Here is a 21,862-nt window from a genome sequence, read left to right as displayed (position 1 = left end):
TTTGTCTGAACCGCCAACGCGGCAGCGTCGGCAAGATGCGAGAAGGTTTCTACGGCACCGCTGGAAGATCTGCTTGGGCGCGTTTTCGACTCGGGGAGCCACATAATGGAGACTAAGCAGCGGGCTTAACCCACGCACGCAGAGCCGTTGCCTAGGAAACAGAACGATGCCCTTTCAGCTTGCGTAGGTGTCAGTATACGCGCAAGTGTGCGCGCTCCCCGTACCCGCACCTTGTAGGTGCCTGCAGATGATCGGCGGCTCGCCGGGGAGCCGTGCGATCGCCGGAACCGGCGAAGGCGCGCAGGTGCCCCTCGGAGGCGCCCGTTTATCATCCCGGAGGAGACGGAGAGTAATTCGGCGCGTCCGATTGCGCACCTCCGCCCGTCGATTCCCACGCAGTGGCGCCAGGCCTCATCGACAATAACGCAAACGAGCACGAGTGTATCCGCACGGCCCTCTCGACACGCACGCTCAGACGCTCCCCCCAGCAGAAGCACACACGACACACGAGCACCGGGCAGAAAATCAGCACATCACACTTGTCCGTTGGACGAGGCTTTATTGAGGGCCGCGGTGCCGAAGGCATTGGCATCCCCGCGGCTCCACCCACGTCAAGCTGGCTGTAAACACTGACTGCTTTTCAAACAAAGCAACAAAAACAACTTCACTGTACAATAGGCTCTGTTCTCCAGTGACAGCGTCTGCGGGTATGCAGGAGATATGCAGTGAGCAAGAAACAGCATATTCATTTATTCATTTGCCTGCCTCGCCGCGTCGTTCTTCAAACGTACGACACGTGCGCCGAGGACCCAGAGTACGAAACCCGCGACAGCGGCGACGAGTCGTGCGTTCGGGCTCCTCCGTCACGAATAAATCTGCGTTCTGAGCATCGACTGGAAAAAAAAACCTAATAATCTACAAGAGCAAAATGGGTGTGTTTAACAATGCAAAAGGCTTTTGAAGAATGAAAGTTGAAAAAAAAAAAAAAAAACCAGACATAGGTGTAGCCATGCTAGTGGGGGGGGATGACTGCTTCTACACACACTGTGAGCATCACCTCCGGTGACCCACTCCTTTTGTACCACGGTACCCCCGGCGTTAGTCAGTTTGCCTTCGTGCGATCGGATTTGCGAATTATTCTGTTTAATTGACAAAATGTAGCTGTCGAAAGAAAGAGACCCAGATTCATTTGCTGGTTTCTTCCCGTTTATAGCTGACGATTTATCCCCAGTTAGGATCCTTCCTCGCGAGGCAAAAAGGCGAACCCCGCTAATGCGGAGGCGAACGGCAGCAGTACCCGCTTCGCGATACGAAAACTGGATGCACCAGCATTTTAATGCAACGCGTCAGTTTTTACAGCCCGCTGGGAAGTTCTCGGGTTTCAGAGCCGTACGGTTGTGGAGTCGCGATTAGGAAAATAAAAGTTAAACCGTTGCTTAACTTTTTCCCCGCAAATAATTTCGGCGGAATAATTGGACGACTAGTCTATTGCTCTTTTAAATCCCTGCTTTCATCCCTGAACCGCAGTTTGGTAACCTTGCATCCTTCGTCCCTCCCTCGACCGCTTTTGGAGAAATTTCACTCGCTAAATCATCCGTTCTCCTCCCGAGTTTCGTTCTCATTCAGGTACATAATTTTACGAAGTTACAGCTGATTAAACACCGCAATTTATTTCCCATCTAAACACCGACAAACTCGGAATATTAAAATGCCTCGATACATTTAAAACATTTTAAGCGATGTAGTCGTATGTGCAAAGACCACATGCAATTGGTTGGCATTTAACGATGCCCTCTGTACACCCGAGTTGCACACAGTACACCGTGTCCTTACCTGTACCCAGGTACCACCTGTGGTCTTTGCCTTTCTTTACCCCGTTTTATAAATGCTTCTTCAAATTTACAAAAAAAATCACCTCCTTTACACGAGCATCCTTAACATATACACAAATCAGTCTCATCTCAGGGAGACATTTAGATACACGTCAACATTTACGTTACGCCAGTGTCAAGAGGCCTCCCTCTTTAAGGAAGCGTTAAGTGCAAATCACAAGCAGAATAGGGGTCGGCGAACCGGCAGGACCCGTCTCATGGCTCAAATGTCGCTGTCGATGGCAAGTGCCTGAGTAAGAAAGGAGAAGAAGATGCGGTAGCCATGGGGATGATTGTCACGATGTAGCTCACTGATGCATCTCCGCGGAGAACTACGATCACACGCCGTCTCTTCGAGGAGCTCCTTCTGACAAAGCAACTTCTTCGTGGACCGAAGGTCCATCCAAGTCTCGCTCAGACCGCGTCCCTAGGGAGAGCGTGGAGGTTGCGGCGCCCCGGCAGTCGAAAGGAGCGCGGCGCTTTGGGGGCTTCGGGCCGTATGAGCGGACGCTTGGCGGGGGGCGGGGGGGGGCAACGGGGGAATCGGCGGCAATGCGGATGTGGAGGGTAGCGTGTGAGGGTCGGGGTGTTACGCCGTGCCAAACTCGCGAGCTCGCCCTTAAGCATCTTTGGGCTCCAGCTTGCAGGAGAGCTCAAAGAGCAGGTTCTGATTGTCGATGACTTGCAGCTGACGCACGTACGCCTTGGTCTGGAGATAGGAAGGCGAAGGCTCCGAGTCCACCGCTGCAGAGAGAGCAGAGGAAAATCAACATAAACATATACATTCCGACAACGTGGAGGTTCCCTCAGCGCGGCCGGTGGAGCTTTTTCGGACGGCCGCTCGCATCGGCCTCGCGGACGACGTTTCCCGTTTACCGCACGTTTTATACAGTGCTGCTTCATAGCACGCGAACCCCGCGTGTCCCTTAGTCTCACCGCAAAACGGTTATTCAATGAGAAGCAGTCTTTCTCATCTGACATAACAGGCGTGTGATGACCAGTTCCATATGTCGCTTTAGAGGAACTCGCGTGCGTGGCAGAAACGCGGAAGTAGTGCAGGTGCAAAAACTAACTGCATCGGTTAAATCAAGCGGGTAAGTCGAATCGGGTGTGTAAATCATAATCATTTATTCATTTTATGAGTTTATTTTAATATTTTCTACAAGGAAAACGATCCTCCCTATAGGGGTCACATACTTTCGAGCAGCACTGCAGCGGGAGCGAAACGGACGAAACGAGCTTTTACGGATCTTCCCGATGTTGGAGGGCGGCACGGCGGCGCAGCGGGTAACCCGGAACCCAAGACTAGACTTGCCTTTCAGCTCAACTCGAGTTCATTGCCGAAACACTTCGCTCCTTCAGTTCGCCTGCTCCGTTTTTAATTTTCGTTTTGCAGAAGTCCAGTCGACTTCATCGGTCAAGTTTTGACACGTGAAAAAAAAATTCCAGTGGAAACGTACGCTGGCAGCCCAGCGGAACTGGCCGTACTGTACATTATTTTTAGCTCAGACGTGACTCATTTCAAATTTTAAAAAGGGAAATTTAAATGTTACGTTCCTCATGTACGACCTTGTATTTACGATAAGGCTAAAAGAAACTGCTCGAGTTGAGCTAAAGCACGGCGACAGTTAGACCTCGTCGAAAACGAGCGACGGCATCGTCTCGGGCGGAATTAAAGAGTATCGACTCCAAGACAACAAGTTCTTCCTTCGCGAGGAAAAACCGCAAAACACATTTACGCTGCATCTGGCAGAGACGCGCAAGTAACAGCCAGCGTGGTAAAGTCAGCGGTAAGAGGTGTCATATCCTCATCTTACCAACATTACATAAGACATGAGGCACATGGCCTATCTAGCAACAAGTGGCTGAACTCACCAAGCTGGGAACTTCTGTACCTCCTAATGCCCCTCACCATCTCCGCAATCTTGTGCTGCAGGGCGGCGATGAGCGGAGCGGGGCCGGTAATCGTTTCGGTTCGTTTTCAAGAACGTCGGTTTGGGAGGGGAGGAGGGGGAAAAAAAGCACACTTGAGAATCCAGTTACTGCGATTTCTCCTTCAAAACACAGCCAAAGCAGCGCGTAAAATACACATTTTAAATAGATTTGTCATTTTAAGTCGACAAATGTAGGTATTCTTGGGCTAAATTCTTTGGAAGGGTACAAAATGGAGCTTTTATGGATCTTGCCCATGTTAGAGGGCGGCATGGCGGCACAGCGGGTAGCACTGGTGCTTCCTGGGCTGTGGGTTCAGCCTTGGATTCGGATCACTCCCTGCAGAGTTTCGTGCTCTCCGCGCGTTTGCCTGGGTTTCCTCCGGTAGCTCTGGTTTCCTCCCGCAGCGCAAAGACATGCGTTTCAGGCGAACCGGTAACCCTACGTTCCCCGCAAAGTGCCTGTGAGCAAATGAGAGCGTGTGATCGTGCGGCTACGGACCGAAGCCCCGTCCAGAGTGCACCCCGCCTCACACCCTGTGCTTCTGGGACAGACTCCGGACCAATGCGACGGCGCAGAGGACAAGTAGTTATTAGTAATGAATATGAGTACTTACATGTGTTTGGCTGTGAGGATGTGGTGTGTTTTATCAAAGGGTACTGAGCATTTGGGTATAAATTCTTAGGACGCCTGCTATTGAACTACAGAGTCGTCCTTAATACAGATCAGTACATCCGGCCAATACTTGAAATTTCAAGAGATTTCCGCTGTTCCTCCGAAGGACACCTCAATATTACGGCCGACGCGGCAGCTTTCGGTGAGAAAAGCCGTCCGGTGAGAAACGGCACAGGTTCTCCGCTACGGTAAATAATCATCTGCTTGTAAATGGGAGCAGCTCATCCAGCGGTACATTTGCTCCGCATGCGAATTCCACTCTCCGCAATTCTCTGCAAGTCTTTCATCAACCGCATGTTTACACAGTGGCCAACCAGTCACAAAGCGTGCTGTCGAAAGCAGACGAAGCGGGTCTCTACCGATATGGATCGAGGGCAAAAAAGCATCGCGGTTTTTTCCAGCTCTGGTTTTTGAAAGATGAGCTCGTAGCTGCACGGGACGCCGGCGAGAAAAACAGCCTCGGAGAGGTCGGTTCCCCCGAGCAGCGGTTCTCTGGGTTGTGGGCGGAAAGCAGCGCTCGGAGAAAACCCACACAGGAGGACTAAACAGCGCGCAGACACACACACACACACACACACACACACACAGCACTTGGGTCAAACCCACATCCCTGGAGCTGTGAATCAGCAACGCTTCCCACCGCGCCGCCCCACCATAATGGCTTTTATCTTAATCTCCGCTGGATTTTCACATCTTTTGTTCTTATTCTGCCGCTCGGTGGGTGGTCTTCATTAGCTGGGGAAATCTCTGCGTTAGTAAACCACTTTCTGATTTCTGATTCTCCCTTGCTAATTGTTTCGCAGCCACGACTAAGCCGGTGCCACTTGGACGTTTTTGTAGGTGGTCCCTGAACAAAAAGGTATTTACTGTTATCTCTCCTTTAAAGGGATTATGCCGCTTCTGTATATTTGAGTGACGTGTTAACGCATTAGGAGAGGAATGTTCTTCTAGCCAAAATTCTGCGTGATTATCATTAAAAGGATTGTTTTATATCCGTTCTGGACAAGGACGAAAAGGCCCGGTGGTCATTGCCAATGTCACCACACATGGACTACCAATCAAAACAGATGATGAAATTTTACGTTTGCTTTTCATTTACATGTATTCATTCATCAGACGCTCTTCTCCAAAGCGACGTTCATCGCATAGGAACTACGAAGAGTTCATTGCATTAACAGGAAGAGAGACACAGATGCAGACGTGTGATTCCTAAGTGCAGTTAGTTTGTTTCTTTCCACCCTATGAACCAATGTTCACCACATGAGCAGCTGCATGGAAATTTATCCAAAAATTCATGATCACCTTCCTAGTAATTTTTTTTTTTTTGGCGAGATGCATATAAACATTTCTGTTACATTTCCAGCTATAATAACAACAGTGACAGTTATTATTATTATTATTCCCACTACAACATATCGCCCTACGATACTAACAATTTATACGTTAAACATACATGGTTCAGGGCTAAAGATCCCCGGCTGAATGCCGGACTTTTCCCACATTTCAGCATGCTGGTTAGGGCTCGGAGCGATTTATTTTGTTGCGCGGTTTTAAAAACGCAGTCGATTCAAACGTGTGGATTTCTCATTCAGAGCTCTAACGCGTGTGCCTTACCATCTTCTCAAAGTTCACCAGCTCCCCATGAAAAGTTTTACAGCTTTCGTTGAGGAATGTCAGGTCTGAAAGAGAGAGAGAGAAAGGATCAAAACACACACACACACACACACACACACACACACACACACACACACACACACACACACACACACACACACACAGACGCGCACACACGTTCTTACGGCTGCAGAAGACATCTCCCTTTAAATTTGCACCAAACAGATGTGACCTCTGCACTTTAAACCCTGTTTTAAACAGGTAATAACAATTCCAGGTGGCGCTGAGGAAGGCCTTTTAACAATCGGTCTCAAAGGTCTTTTCAAAGACTACGGAGTGGTAGAAATTTAAAACCGAGGGCTTAATGTTAAAATCTGAAGAGCGTATCATCGGAGAGGGTGATTAAAATGCAGAGCAGATGGTGGGAGAAACACTGCAGTTGCGGAAACAGGAACAAGGCTTGGGGGACCTTGTAAAGCTTTAGGACAAAGGAGCCATGCTGGTCGACTCTGTGTGTGTGTGTGTGTGTGTGTGTTGGTGTGCGACACAGTGAGAGAGAGAGAGAGAGAGAGAGAGAGAGGGAGGCCGAGGCCGAGGCCAAGCAAGACGTGCAAAGCGGCGTGTTTGCGTGAGAAAGGGAGAAGCTGACGGGGGAGACGTGTCACTGACTGATTCGCCGCCAGTGCCGCGTGCGCGGTCGGTACGAGGCCGGACGTGGACCGAACCCGCGCTCGCGCCGCCTTCGCGCGGGTGCTGGACAGCTGTGACGAAACTTCAGGGGACCGTTAAGCGGGGTGCTAATCGGGAAGCCGGGCTCACTTTTACGCCGCAATTTAATAAAACTACATCCCGACACAAATGGGGTGGATTCTCGGGGGGGGGGTTATGTGAGCACATCTGGAAAACAGCTGGGCAAGGCATGGAAAGGTAGGTAGGTGGGTGGGTGAGGGGAGCAGGAGGGCTCAGCGTTTACACCGGAGAGGACGCCGAATCTCACCTTTGAGCAGCAGCGGGATAAACGGGATGATTGGCGGCTGCAGGCTGGCTGTCAAGTCCCGGTACGACTTATGGTTCCTGGAGGGGTCCTGCAGAGTGCACACGGACGTGCTCAGGGGTCACGGCTCCCGACACCGGCCGACCGGAGGCGCTCGTACTCACCGCAACGGCCTCAAACTGCTGGAACTGCTTCTTGAACTTCCCCGGCAAGCTCTGCGGGGCACAACACCCCACGGGTTAAACCGGGCCACAGAGACGCGCGCGGAGAGTCCCGCGCGCGGACACGAAACGCGGAGAGTCCCGCGCGCGCGGCCGAGTTTCCGCTCTCCTACCTCCCAGGTGAGGCGAAGCCGGCTGACCGCGGGGTTGTCCAGCCCCAGGACGACCGCCAGGAAGGACAGCAGGTCTTGCTGTTGCTTGCAGCTGAAGGCAGTGCATACGAATGGTTAATGTCTTTTATTTAGCCTTTATCTGGGCCTTCTTGGTCCAAGGTGAGTGACAGTGTTAGACGATCATCTTTACAGCGATTTAATCTTTTACCAGGCATGACGTTCTTACTGTATCAAGCAAGCACCACGATCAAGGGCACCACAGCAGGACGGAGACGGGATCCCGGGGGCTTCGGATTGCAAGGCAGCTGCCCGTAACACTCGCCCACCCGCTGCCCACACGCTTCCGCGCGCTTACTCGTCCCCGGTCGTACGCGTGTACGTACGTGTGATATTCGCCACATTTACATACGACAACATTAACGCTCGGCTTTCTTATGCACGCTTGCCGGCTCCAGTGCTTTCGCGCCGTTCTGTCACCGCACCGACATTCTCTAGGCGGCACCAGTAAAAGGTACCGTGCTTTCAGTTGTCAAGAAGTGCCCCTTTAAATAATGTAACTCCGGACACGCTTGTAGCGTCCTTAAGGCGCTCGGGGGCGCGGTCGACTTTGTCGTTATCGAGCAGACCGCTGCATTTTCGGGTGCGCGTCTCGCCCCTGGCCTCGTAATCCCGGCCACGGCGAGCGGCCGAGAAGCGCCCAACTTACAGAGCTGCGATCTTGATGAACTTGCGCAGAAGCTGCAGCCTTTTAGGCAGCGACTGGCACTGCAGGATCTCCGTCGCAACCCAGTGCTGCACCTCGCTGCAACGCTGCAGTACCAGCTCCAGGTTCAGGGGGCGCCAGCGAGCCTGCTCCCATTGGAACACATAGCTCACAAACTCCACCTGGGTGCGAGGACATGGCTCAGGTTACGCACGGTCCGCATACGTTGATCTCACAGAAAGGTGCGTTAACGATGACATTATTATAATGAGTCTATATGAAATATTAAAACAAATATAAGAGCAGTTTTTTTTCCTAAGTGTGGCACACAGGAGCCCAGGCCACGCCTCCACCTCCCGGACCATCGGCCGCACCCGGGGAGGAGACGAGCACCGGGTGTGGCCATCGGGACCCGAAGTTCTTTAAATGGACTTTCGGATGAAAAGCGTGGATCGTCATTTTGCTGACTATGATTTTATTCCGATGTCGCCGAGATTTTCTCATCGTCTGGTTCAATGCGTTGTTTCTGCTGGTGGCCCTTTTATTTTGAAATAAAATGCTCTAAATCCACCTTTAGTTTCCTCGAACCCGGACCGGACTGGAGTGACACAAAAAGACCGGCACGGCTTTCGCTGAGGAGCTGCGGCAACAGCCGAGTCAGGATTTCTGAGTTACTTCATCATGATTTTAATCTACTTGGGGTCATTGGGGGGGGGTCGGGGGCAGACCTGCGGACCCTTCCAAAGTGTGAGGAGATCAAATCTAAACAGCTCGTCCGTGATCCCGCGTGCGACGTGATGTTTACGGTTATACCCTCGAACCTCGTGTATGCAGCCGACCAGCTCCCGGTCGAAGGCCACCAGCTGATTGGCCACCTCCTCGGCGCTCATGTCGTGCAGCTTGCTGTCGCCGGGAGACCAGTGGATTTCCTCGGGCAGGGGGAGCTACAGGTAGCCGGGAGGGAGGGGGCGGTCAGAGCCTACGACCCAAGCAGCTGCGGCAGCAGCTTCCTTATTCCTACTACTTTTTCATCAAGCCAACTGACCGACATTGTTAAAAAAAAATGAAAATGACATCCATTTATGCACCGGGGTACTTTTACTGGAACTTAATTACGGTAAGTACCTCGCTCAAGGCTACAGCAGCAAGCAGTGGAGTTTGAACCTGGGACCTTCTTGTGGAAGGCAGCAGCTCTAACGACTGTTGTATATTACATTTACATTTATTTACTTAGGAGACATTTTTCTCCAAAGCAATTTCCAATGAACTCTATGTAGTGTTATGAGCCCACACACCTTATTCACTACGGTCACTTACACTGCTAGATACACTACTTACACTGGGTCACTCATCCATATGTCAGTGGAACACACACTCTCTGTCACTCACACACTACAGGGGGACCTAACCGTACAACCTACTCTCTATTTTTTACACACATTCACATTTTAAAAACTACTTATTGAATTAGGATATGAAGCACATGAGTAATACACCCTCCTCTAAAGGTATTCCTCCAAAAAGCGGAGCGAAAATGATCGGTCTTCCCTCGCCACCTCACCAGGGTCTCAAGCTCAGCCGGCTCACAGGCGAACAGGTGGGTGTTGACTCCAAGCGTGGTGAAGACAGCCTCATCGCTGGGGCGGAACACAGCTTTTTCTGGAAACGGAGACGCAAAAAAAAAAATGACCCGCCGCTCGTCTGACTCGCGCGGACGGCTCGGCGGCAAGCGAGCGCCGCGGTGTCGTGCTCTTACCCCCCGAGGACGTGACGGCCACCAGCACCAGGTTGCTCGACTGGCAGTGCTGCTGCTCGCTGTACTGCAGCTTCTCCTGCACCGCGGCCAGGATCTCGTCCACGCGGCACGACAGACGGCTGCGAATGGTCACGTACGAGTGGTCCGGAGTGTACACCCTGCAGAAGACTGAAAAAGCCCGAGCGCTCGAGGCCTGTGCGACGCTGCGTTTCGGCGCAAACGCACAGCCGCTCAGTCTCACTACACCCAAGCACATTTTCGCACATCTCCGGCCACACGCGCACATTACGACGTCACAAGTAACTCATTCTCACCCCGACCGATGGCACGTTCGCATATCCAACACCTAATTCTGACCCGCCGTGTTCCTGCACGCCGCCCATTCTCACCCACATCTCTCTCACGCTCTTCTCGCCAGTTACGCGTTTGCGTGCCGCTCGCTCTCGGCCTCGCCGATCATCCGTTCACGCTGACGTTCCCCAGCCGGCACCGGCGACATATACCGTGACGCAGACGGCGGGGGACCCGAACGCCACTCACTCTCATCGGAGCCGCGGAAGGCTTCGCGCGGCTGCAGGCACGCGTCGATGCGCCGGAAGTGGCGGAAGAGCGGACGGACCTGCTTCCTCTTGCTGCTGCTGCTGTCCTCCTCCTTCCTGCGAGAAGCAGAGCGGCAGAGTCCATCGCTCGACAAAGTGCAGACACACCCCCCTCCCGGAGACCACCTCTAAGTGCGGGGTGCCAGCAGACGTCGAGAAAAACCGGTAAAAGCGGTTAGGTGTGAGATGACACAAACCCCCCCTCGCTGAAAATTCAGGTGGTGCTGGATGCCACATTCATGCTGTCTGTAATAATTACGGCTTCGACGGTCTAACGTGTCGGCCCTTTATGACACGTGCCGTGTTTTGGCGTAAAGTGGAGCCATCGTTCACTTTTAAAGCATCGGTAATGTCCCCCTGTCGGTTTCCTAGCAACGGGCAATGCCGTCAGCAAGGTGGCGCCGAGTATTTTCGAAAGGGAGAAACGACTACGATCGCACACGTTAATTAGCAGCAATTTTATTATGGAAAAATGAGAAAATTTAAAGTGAGTTGAGCAACGGCTGCAGTTTGAGGTGACATGCAGGTGGGCAGACCCAATACCGACCTGCTGATAATCCCACAGGAGGGGCAGCACCGTGTGGATGCGGGGTTTCCTCAGAGCGGCACGGTCACCGCTGGGGGGGCGGAGGGCCGGGGGGACGACGGAGGAGCAACAGCAAGGGATTGCTGTTTTTGTGTCGCTCAGAGAGGTTTTCAAGCAAGAGCGAGGCAACGAGAGGCCTCTTTTGCATCGAAACACGTCCATTACATTTATGCAACGTGCCGCAGGTGCCGTCGCCCACACGGCCGGAGACGCGAGAGGGTGACGCAGAAACGCGAGCGGTCGGGGACGAGAACGGGCGGACCGGGCCACACCCTCGCTGACTCACGGGCTCTGAAGGTTCTCCGTCCAACGCTGCAACTTGAGCACGTCCTCCACCAACTCGGGGTATCGACTCAGCTCCTGGGCGGCACACAGGTACAGCTCCTAGCACCAAGCGAAGGAGAGGGAGGATGGGTATTTTGTGCCGGTCAAAGGCGGGTAACAGATGGTGGGGAACATTTTAAGGCAACGAAACCACCGTAAGTAGCTTAGCGCCGTAAGTCCATTCGGGGAAGAGTGTCAGCGTAAAAGATAAAGGTAAATGAGAAAGAATGTGGGGGCTGGGAGCTGCTCGGGATGAGCCACGTCGCTGAGAACGGCTCAAAGAGCCAATTCTAAGTCATACGCAAGCTTCGATGGCTAAAGCGCTCATATATAATATATAATTTGTTGAGTTTCAACCAAGAGCCAAAGGAGTCCGGTCGTGTGTTCCGATGCCGCGAAGAGGGCTGAGGTCGCTCAAACCCGTCAGTACCTTGAGGAAGCTGCTGGCCTTTTCCCCCTCCTCCTGCAGCAGCTCTCCGTAGGTGTCCAGGTAGCGCAGCGTCACGGTCAGCACCGCCTGCTTCCTCTCGACTCCATCCCAGCCGGACCAACGCTCCCCAAGCTTCCCCCCTGCTCGGAATCTGACACCCAAGTGAAGGAGGAACTCGCGGGATGGATCTAGGGCGTATCCGACCCCTTCGACTCTCGCGCTCGCGGGCGCGCCGGGATGCGGACACGCCACGCGGTCGAACACGCGGACACACGAACGTGCAGCGATGCATGAAGTATACCGACATAGCAAGTAGGTGCACTGATGTGAGAGCACCTTCCAGAAAACACCGCGCCCAGGATCCGCCCTCCACCCGAGAGGCCAGGTGCGGAGAGGAGTGAGACATAAAGACGGCCGATCCCTGAACGTAACTCCCGCGCGCAGCATTCCCTGACAACGGTTCCCATCACGGAGCAATCGGGGTAAAGTAGAAGATTGTGTACTTGGGGGCTCCACCTTGCAGAACGGAGGTGCCGAATAAGACGTACCACGCTCACGCCAACGGCAGAAACTCCGGATTCCCTAACCCAGAGATATTCGGCAGCAGAAATCACGGCCGAGAAGGTTAGGGTGCCGCTGCCGAGAGGAGACTCATGTGGGCTGAAACCCCGGTTCCGCACAACCCTGGTGAAATCGAAGCCGATGCTACTACGCATCCGCGAGAACACTGCCCTATATTGCTGTCCTACTTGCACGCGCCGGTCCTCGGCTATGCACGCAGCGTGGGATGCGCACGCAGCCGGCAACTTCCCTCCTACTTCGGACTTATCTGGGTTGTGCCACGTTGTTTATCTGCCACCAGGATCTGGCGGGACTCCAAGCCAGAGCAACGGAGCTCAGATTTTGGCACAGGCCGTCGCGTCGCTCGGCGGCTCGGAGAGAAGAAAGCGAACCAAAGAACCGGAGCCTCTTCGACGGCGGGTGGAAATGGGGGGTTTGCGTCCCTAACAGGACGCCAGTGTTTTTGTACAACAAAAGAATTTAACTGTGTTCAGTCCAGAGGGAGAGTGCAGGAGGGAGGGGAAAAAAAAACACAAACATAAACAGTACACAAACAGTGGTACATGCGATGACGAGGGACCCGAACGGACGAAGGGGAAAAAAATACTCTCAGGGCACATCTAAGGTGCTGTCGCGGTGGCGCACGCAAACATGGGAAAAAAAATCACGGTAAGAGACGAGCGCGGAGCATTTTCACAGGTACGCACGCACGACGAGCGTTTTCGCACGGCGACGGGCGACGGCAGCGCTCCCGCTCACACACTTACCGCACCGCGTAAGAGCGGCGCTAACCAAGTCGCGTGGGCAGCTTTCTAGCGCGGGACCCACGCAGCGGGAAGGATACTGCTGCAGGAGGATCTGCTGGAACGTGTCAGGAGCCAGGAAGATGGAGTATGTCAGCATGAAGTCATCCAGGAACGTCTCTGGACACGCAGATGCGAAGGTGCAGAGCGGAAGTGAGAGAGGAGGGAGGTGGGGGGGGTGGGGGGCAAAAGATGGGCGAAGAAGAAGAGGGGAGGGATGAAGGGCAGAAAAGATGGGAAGAAGGAAGAAAGTGGGACAGACGAAGGCGAGGCGAGAGAAAAGGAGAAAAGCACAAAAACAGGGAGTTGCAATTATTAATTTGGCTCACGGTTCAATTCATAAATCATGTTAACATCTGAAAAGTGTAAAATAAGTACACGGGGGTACAGCAGTCAGGGCGCCTCGGGTTGAATTCGGCAGATGTACAATCAGCCCCGAAAATGAGAGCGACGGAGAGCGATGCGCACGTCCACAGACGAATGCCCCAGTCCGCATGAGCCGGCACCCCCTGGGCGGGTGGAGTCAACATTTATAGAAACTCACACACACACACACATTTTCAGAACCGCTTGTCCCATACGGGGTCACGGGGAACCGGAGCCTACCCGGCAACACAGGGCGTAAGGCCGGAGGGGGAGGGGACACACCCAGGACGGGACGCCAGTCCGTCGCAAGGCACCCCAAGCGGGACTCGAACCGCAGACCCACCAGACAGCAGGACTGTGGTCCAACCCACTGCGCCACCGCACCCCCTCGCCACCGCACATAGAGACTCGCTACTTATTTTCCAAAACATTTATAGAAACTCGCTATTTTCTAAAACGTCGTTAGGGATCGGCGCGGAGGCCCGAAAGAGCACCGCAAACAACGGCCCCACGCCGCGGAACCGCACAGCTGGTTTCACTTTTATATCGCCCCACGCTTGCAGCATCGTCTCGTGCGGTGCCCACAAAGCCCGTGACACATTTACATTTAAATTTATGCATCTGGCAGATGGGTTTTCTCGACAGTGACCTGCAGTTCAAGGTACAGAAAAATGCACTCAATAAAAGCGCTTTAGATGCAAATGCGATGGTGGCAGCGAAGAACTCCAAAAATCAGAAACACTGAAAAAGGAAAAAAAAAACAAAACTCATGTTGCAGACAACCAGGTGAAGAATTTGGAACAATGTGGTTAATTAAAAAAAAAAAAAAAAAAAAAAAAAACTGCTCTGCTGCATCTGGTACTGTAAACATTCCCTGGCAGCACCTCGATTACCACGCTGTGTTTACAGACTTTGGACTCCGGAGGAAAGGCACTTGGGTGAAACGATGTGCACTATGAGTGGCGATCCAATCGCATTCTTCCTTCCTATCGCTATTATCCTTTACCACGATTGCGGCTTCTATTTCTGTGTATTATGCACTTGCGTTGCTACGGCAACAGAGTCACGCAAGTAAAGCTATTTGATTTGAATTGTATCTTCAAGGCGCCACGCCCCGTCCCGAGTACGGCGTAGCAGTCGAGAAACAAGGAAAGGTACAATGCAAAAGCAAACACAATGCAGGACAAACAAAGGCGTGAACTGGCCATTAACGTCAAACCCCCCCATAATGGTGACAGAGGAGGGGCGAACGGGAGCCAACCGATGTCAACAACCGCTTGTCCCGAGCAGGGTCGCGGCAAGCTGGAGCCGTACCCGGCAACGCAGGGCGCGGGACCTGGGGGAAGGAGATACACCCAGGTGGGTTGCCAGCCTGTCACAAGGCACCCCAAGCGGGGCTCGAACCTCGGACTCGGTACACGGTGGGCATCGGCCAAACCCGCCGCACCAGCACACCCCCTCGGGGCGCAACAAATTGGTACTAAAGTGAGCGCGTAACAATCACTAATCCAAGTGGCGCAGGCCACCTTCCGCAGGCCTGAGCCGCCGGGACAAAGCGAAGCAGCAGCGGTCGCTCCGAAGAGGAACGCGCCACTATGTCGGCAGTTCCAACGGCGCGGTCGAGAGACGGGCCTACGCTTCCGTTGCTTTCTCCGTCCTCACCCCTGGAACTCAACCCCTGGTACAGTACGTGGAGCAAGAAAAAACCCAAAAAAAGGACACTGGCTGCCTCTCTGAATTCTCCACCATTGTGAAAGAGAAAGCGCAGTATAAATTAACACATGTAAAAAAAAAAAACAACTCCCACCAGCTATTCCCAAGGCAACCGACTGAGAAAGAACCTTCAAGCTAAATCTGACTGAAACGAGCCTAATAATCACATTCTGCGCGGTGAATGTATTTACAGGTTCTGTTTAATCATCGCTCCCACCCCATCCCTCCAACAGGGACACATCTGTTTGGCCTTCTAGCCAAGGATGCCCCAATGTAGCTCCCATTCAAATTTCAAGGTCAAAAACAAGCTCGCCGTTGCGAACGCACTTGTGTTTGGGGTCAGCTGTGAACGCAGCCTTGAAGTAGCTTTATCTTCCTGCCGGCAAACTCCAAGGTTCGAGAGCTAGCTATGGCGGATGGGCGGGATAAGAGCCACGGCGAGAGGGAAACTCAGCGTGCTGCTGTTATACCCCCCGGGGGGTAACCGCACTCTCCCCGCTGCGTCCACCTCCTTGTGTTTGCAGCTCTTCATGACAAAAAAGGCAAATCGTTTCAAGGAGAGGAGAGATCTGGTTAAATATGATCTTCTTCTGTTTAGTACACCCACGGCAGGCCCATAAGCACCCATAATGCACTGCTTTCATCCAGAAGGTGTGATCAAAGGTGTGAAACCGGATTACAAAAGGAAGGAAGGAAGGAAGGAAGGAGGGGAGAAGGAGGCTTCGATATCTACTGTTCGGGGTCACCAAGAGCTCTTCCACACACTGTGGCATAACTCCGGCTCTCTGCGTCCTCCCACGTGTTCAGACGGCGCACCAGTCAAAAGTTTGAGCACACGGGAACGCACAAAATCAGCCCACGTCTTCCCAGCTGTCCCGCAGCAACTCCCGGTGGGTTCCTTTGCTTCCTGTCCAGTTCATCCCCCGTGTACTCAAACTTTTGACTGGTACTCTATGTGCAGCAGGTGCTCCAGGCGTGAAGACAATGGACTTGTGACAAAAGTACCGCTGGAGCATTCTTCTGAAGTGTAGGAATATGAAGAACTTCCTTCCTACGCAAAGGTGGCACATTTAAAACAAGGAGAGTGTGGTACCCGAGCACCGGATTCGGTGCCCCCGATGCGAACGCGAGCAGAAAGGCAGACAGATGGCAATCAAAGTCTCCATCTAGGGATCCGCTGAGCTGAAAACACTGGTAACTATCAGTAACTGGTACTCGCTCTGCTTTGTGTGGGTTGTGCTGTCACTGACTCACAGCTCTTGCTCAGCCTCAGAGCCCAGACAAAATAAGCAGATGGGGATTATGGTCATGATGCACATTATCACTTATGCAACTGGAGATGAAAATCAAGTCCACATAATTTCAACATAACTACGTAAGAATTTAGCACGTTGCTAGCTGTAGAGTCATTAGACCGAATTACTGACCTGAGACGTGGAACTACTTCAGGTGACCGGAAGGTTCTGTTCAAAACCAGTGAATCTCGTCTCCTCTGCATTTCTCGGTTTGCGTGGGCGGGACGCTACAATATCAGCTTTGAAAGCTGCCCTCACTTTGTACAGCGTTTCTCGTACGATGTGACCGTGACCTCCGGATCTTTTCCGAGCGCTTAGAGTTCAAGTGTCTCGGATGAAAACGGACGTCTCCAAATCGGAGGCCGTGAACCTCATCCAGGAAAGATTGGACTGCGTTCCGCAAGAGGAAGAGACTACGGAGAACTTCAGTCACTTACTGAGCGCTGTCCTGAACGTGGGGAGTAAAGCCAGAGTTGATGTCTAAATTTGTGCTGTATGGTCATGAGGTTCTGGTAATCGTGGATCTTGAGCACCAGCGGTCAAAATGTGTTGTCTGTAGCGAGCTTCTCCACTCAGCGATAAAGAGTTGAGAGTCTGGGAGAGCCTTGGAGTAGTCAGCTACGGCGGTCTAGGCGCTTGGCGAGGATGCACCATGAAGGCTCCCTTTGAGGTTTTTGCGCACTTCCCCTGGAAGGAGACTGAACGGCTGAGCTGAAGCCTGTTGGAGAGGCCAGGACGGTCGGAGCCAACTGGATACCCGCAGCGGGACTGAACTGCAGGCAAGGAAGGTCTGGTGTGCCTACTGAAGTAGTTCCCATTACAACTCTGAAGCAGATTAAGTGATGATGGATGAACAGTTGAGATCTGAAAGAGTGAATTTCACCATTTTGGAATACTGGCTCAAGGTGCCCAAAGTTTGGTGACATGTTGTACTTGACACCCTGCCACACCTATTGGCTTCAGCGCTCAAACATGAACAAAATCTAGAGTAGAGTCATGGTCTTTATGATATCGTGCAAATTGTGCAATGTTTCTAACGTACCGTAAAAGGTATTTCCCAACTGGTACAGTACTTGATGGCTCAACAACAAAGTGTGGCCCATCTTACCCACATGTTGACATACCCCATTCTCCCCAAGGGCATTCAGCGAGCCTCTTGGTACAGTCATACACCAAGATACGCCCATTCAGGTTATGAGAATTTCATGTATTACCCCTACTGAGGCTTACGAGGCACTTCTGCACATTGTTGAGGACCAGATGCCATTTAGGAGTTTTTGCATGAGTTTGGGATTGCGGGAGGTACGGATTTTGCGTGCCTCCCCAACTTCCAAATGGCATGAGGCCAGAGCCACCGCGCAGTCTTGGTCACAGTTCTAGTTTGGGCCGTGCTGCATTAAGTTCTCAATGTCTATTGCTCCTTGTTTGCTAGTTTCACGTGTTGATGGTCCCTAATTGATAATACTGGTCCTTGTTGGAAGTATCTAAAAAAAAAAAATTGCAGGAAGGTGATCAGGAATCGTCTATTCTGAGTTTGGTGCATTGGTGCATATGGTGGAAAGAAACAAATTAAATTTACATAAGAATCACACGTCTGCAGCTATGTCTCTCTTTCTCCTAATGTAATGAACACATTATATTTTCTCTGAGATGTACATCGCTTTGGAGAAAAGCGTCTGCTAAATGAATAAATGTTAACGTAAATCTCAGCCTGTTCACTCAGTTGGAATTCATTTGCACTGATTTCATTGATTTTTTTTTTTTTACTTTACTGCTACGTTTTTGTTTTTTTTAGCATTAAAGGTTGAATTAATACATAAACAGTGTCATATGTTTATATGTTTTGTTTGTGAGCATTTGTCATGCCTACGGTACATAAAAGCTATGAAAGCGTGCAGGTAGGCAGCCGTACCGTATTATATAGTAATTAATGAAGATATATTTCCTTGTTACAATAACCGGTGTTAACTCCCTAAATTATTCTGTCAACTGGATTAGGTGATATTTTAGCATAAATAAGTGTCAGTTTTGGGGCTCATAAGTGCATTTCAGTTTTTACCTTTGAAACTAGTGGAAGTTATACCTTCGATTTGTACGAATTCACCTTACGAAGGATTTTTCAGAAACAAATTACCTTCTTAAAGTAACATTTCAGTGACATCTCAGTAAAGGCCTCTTCACCTGTCCCTGTTCAACATTTTACAGTCATCACCTGTGAAAAAGATGTTTATTTCCTGAGGAAATGTATATATTACACCACCCCCACTTGTGGGCATGAAATGAGTGTTATCTCCAGCGCTGCCGTACCACGATGTTCTCTCAGTTTCAGAGGAACATTTTATGTTGGCAGGCTCCATAGAAATAGCAGGCCGTGAAGGAAGAGTTCCCACTCACACAGGGAAATGAGCGGCAGGTTAAAAATCCTTTCGGTGATTGACACGTCCCCAGCGATCGGAGAAACCGGTGCGTTTCCTTCTATTCTTTCGCTGTGATGAAAGATGAAGTCTGCCAAATAGAGTTATGTAATATCTAAGCAGTGGGGCTTGAGACGGTTTCAGGAAGGCGTGAAATTGAACATCCTGGCGGGTTCACCCTTTTGTAAATCTGCCATTGCTGGAGCGTTGGCAGAAGGTCTAAGGGAATGCGAAACAACACGCGCGTGCAGATATGAGCGCGCAAATTATGCGTCTTCATATAAGACAGCAGAAACAAAGGTCAAAAGGTGTTTCGTTTGTGTAAAATCTCGATTGTTCTTATGACTGCTGCTGCAGTTGCTTCGCAAATGTGTCGGAAGACACGCGGTATCTTGCACATACACATGTGAACTTGCGCGCGTGCGAGGCGAAAACGGTTTTCGTCGACGGTCGTCCTCAAAGGTCCAACAGTCTCGCCTGGTGCTTCAGTTGGAAATCAGGAGTTAAAGAGGGTGTTTTCTGAAAGCTGTCACGCGGGACTCTTTCCAAGAATTGGATTCCATTAATCACCTCCGGGCTATTAGTTTGCCTCCGGCACTGAGAAGAACCAACGCCCATTTACTACGAATCGGGAGTCATTCAGTGACCGAACTAGATTAGGTACCATGTTAAAATATGATAACTTGGCACAAGAATTACTGTAATGCTGCAGTGGCTTCCAGCTTCTTTTTTTTTGCTGAATCAGTGGATTCCAGCACATTATTTCATAAATTGTGACCAGAACAGCTAGACATGTTCATGGACCTGCAGGCAGATTTTTTTATTCCTGGGCCCCTTGGTGTTGTTTTCTGTCTTGCTCCTGCTGTGTAGAATTACAACTCCTGTAGCAAAACTAATTAATTAATGTGCAAAACTGCCGCAGAATAGTTCATGTCTAAGCTGTTAAAACAATCTTATTCCTAAAAGAATGGAAAGAGTGCCAATATCAATGTGTATATATATATATATATGTATGGCTGCATATATCAGTTTTTAGGGTGTAATAGGGTGTAATATATTATTATTATACCATAATAGAGTGTAATAATAGTATACTGTAGAGTAATAATATATTAAATGGTGTATGCCCACTGGCCCATTTTTACAAAATTATTACAGTGTAATTAAAGTGGTGTTGCAGTGTCACTACAGCATTATTACCGTATTACAACGTTAAATGTTACTGCAGAATAACGATTACAGTGTTATAACAATGTTGTGGAAGCGCCAGTCGCTCGGACCTGACTCTCGGTGACCGCTCGCGCGGTTTTGCAAGCCAGGGTGGGAACGGAGGCGGTTTCCCGTTTTCCTCTTCGGTGCGAGGAAAAAAAAAAAAAAACACATGGAGAGAGAGACATGCACACATCGCACACGCAGAGCCGGATTCAAACCCATACTCACCCTGCAGCTCAGGAACTAAAAGGCACCGGCTTTACCTGCGGCGCCACCGTGTCCCCGATGAATCCCACCGAAGCACTATCACAGTGTTAGATACTGCACTGTTATTATGGCTCTATTACAACTTTATAATGCTACTATCGTGTTATTACACTGCTACTCCTGACAGCAGTGTTAACGCAGCGGGTATCAGCTACTGCGTTACCACGGTGTTTCTTCCACATTATTGCAAAGGCACTACAGTGTCACCGTTATTGCAAAGACAGGAATGTCAGTGCAGCGTTATTACAGCGTTCTTATGGGGTTATTAGAAATGGAGATGAGATTAAGAGCGCGCGGCATGGCAACACATGATTTAAGGCCAGTTCATGGCAGAGAGGGAGGATCACCATCATCACCTTCATCGCCATCCATCGTCATCATCATCAATCATCAGCCCGATCAGGCCAGCGGCTGCGGGACTCTTACCCGTACACGGGCTCTGCCTCTTGTCCGCCACGCCGTCCAGCAGCGCGAGCACCACGTTCACGGGGGTGTCCGCGGGGAACGCGGTCCACGCCGCGTCCACGCTCGTGTCGGAGCTCTGCTCGTCGCTGGACAGGGACGGGCTCGTCGTCGTGTCGGCGCTGGGGCTCGAGCACGGCGGCTCCTCGGCCTCCTGGCTCTCCGGGGAGCTCTCCTTGAGGAAGGGCACCACGCGCGAGAGGCTCGCGCGCCGCCGGGACGCGCCGCCGCCCGCCGCCTTGTCCCCGAAGCCGCCGCCGGTGCGAGCGAGCGCCGTGCTCGGCTTCTTCAGGAACTTTTCCAGCGGCTTCATCCCGGCCGGCATTTTCGCGGAACCGACCCGACCGAACGACACCACCGAAACCACGCGTTTTCACTCTAGTCTACGTGCGACACGCGCGAAAATGCAGGAGGAGACGCAGCGCCGCGGCTCGCGAAGAAGGCATTTGTCCAGGAGCAGAGATGTGCGGCGCATTCGTGGAGCGGGAGCCCTGTGGAAACGGCGCGTTTTCCGGCTGCTCGGCTTGAAAAGAGCGCAGTTTTCCCACCGAGATTAAAGCCCCCGCCGAGGCGCACGGCGGAAACGCCACGCGCCGCCGCTACAGCAGCAGCAGCGTTTCACAGCGGAGCGCGAGGGCAGCCGACACGCGAGGAGCTCCTGTCGGCGGAGGAGACGCTTCATCGCATGTCCGTGCGCGCGCTGTGCTCGTGCCGGAGAGCCGCGGGGTCCCGCCGATCCGATGCGCCGCGATGCGATGCGATGCGATGCTGCGCGATGCTGCGCTCCTGCACCAGCAGCGACGGAAGCTGTGGACTTTCCCTCTCACACCCCACTCTGGGTGTGTTGTGTGTTTGTAGGTTGAGTGCGGTTCGGGGCTGCTCGCGCTCAGCGCACGCACACACACACACACACACACACACTCACACACGCCCTCCCTCTCCAGTCCAGAC

The 21,862-nt window shown here is 51.8% G+C and overlaps 1 protein-coding gene across 1 annotated transcript; it reads right to left on the bottom strand.

Moving 5' to 3' along the window:
• Window positions 1-542: 542 nt before the first annotated feature.
• Window positions 543-21,862, bottom strand: LOC108936939 (rap guanine nucleotide exchange factor-like 1). Its single transcript, XM_029254257.1, has 15 exons — window positions 20,876-21,862; window positions 13,224-13,302; window positions 11,819-11,969; window positions 11,351-11,448; window positions 10,420-10,535; window positions 9,880-10,047; window positions 9,685-9,782; window positions 8,945-9,067; window positions 8,127-8,305; window positions 7,421-7,511; window positions 7,251-7,301; window positions 7,090-7,177; window positions 6,093-6,157; window positions 3,747-3,801; window positions 543-2,615 (listed from the first exon to the last, which is right to left on the bottom strand). Exons 1-15 carry the CDS (start codon window positions 21,234-21,236, stop codon window positions 2,491-2,493), a joined length of 1,848 nt encoding a protein of 615 aa, XP_029110090.1. The 5' UTR covers window positions 21,237-21,862; the 3' UTR covers window positions 543-2,490.

The sequence above is a fragment of the Scleropages formosus genome, chromosome 8, assembly GCF_900964775.1.
Source record: "Scleropages formosus chromosome 8, fSclFor1.1, whole genome shotgun sequence".
Classification (NCBI taxonomy): Eukaryota; Metazoa; Chordata; class Actinopteri; order Osteoglossiformes; family Osteoglossidae; genus Scleropages; species Scleropages formosus.
The sequence above is the reverse complement of the archived record's forward strand: the minus strand, read 5'-3'. Positions and strand labels throughout refer to the sequence as shown.

Bases quoted from the DNA above. Each gene is read 5' to 3' on its own strand.
- LOC108936939 (XM_029254257.1), bottom strand. From the start codon at position 21,236: ATGCCGGCCGGGATGAAGCCGCTGGAAAAGTTCCTGAAGAAGCCGAGC. The intron at 8,306-8,944 runs GTTCGAGGGTAT...CCTCGCACCCAG, and splicing joins TGGTCGGCTGCATACACGAG to GTGGAGTTTGTGAGCTATGT. The intron at 2,616-3,746 runs GTGAGTTCAGCC...CTCTCTCTGCAG, and splicing joins GTACAGAAGTTCCCAGCTTG to CGGTGGACTCGGAGCCTTCG.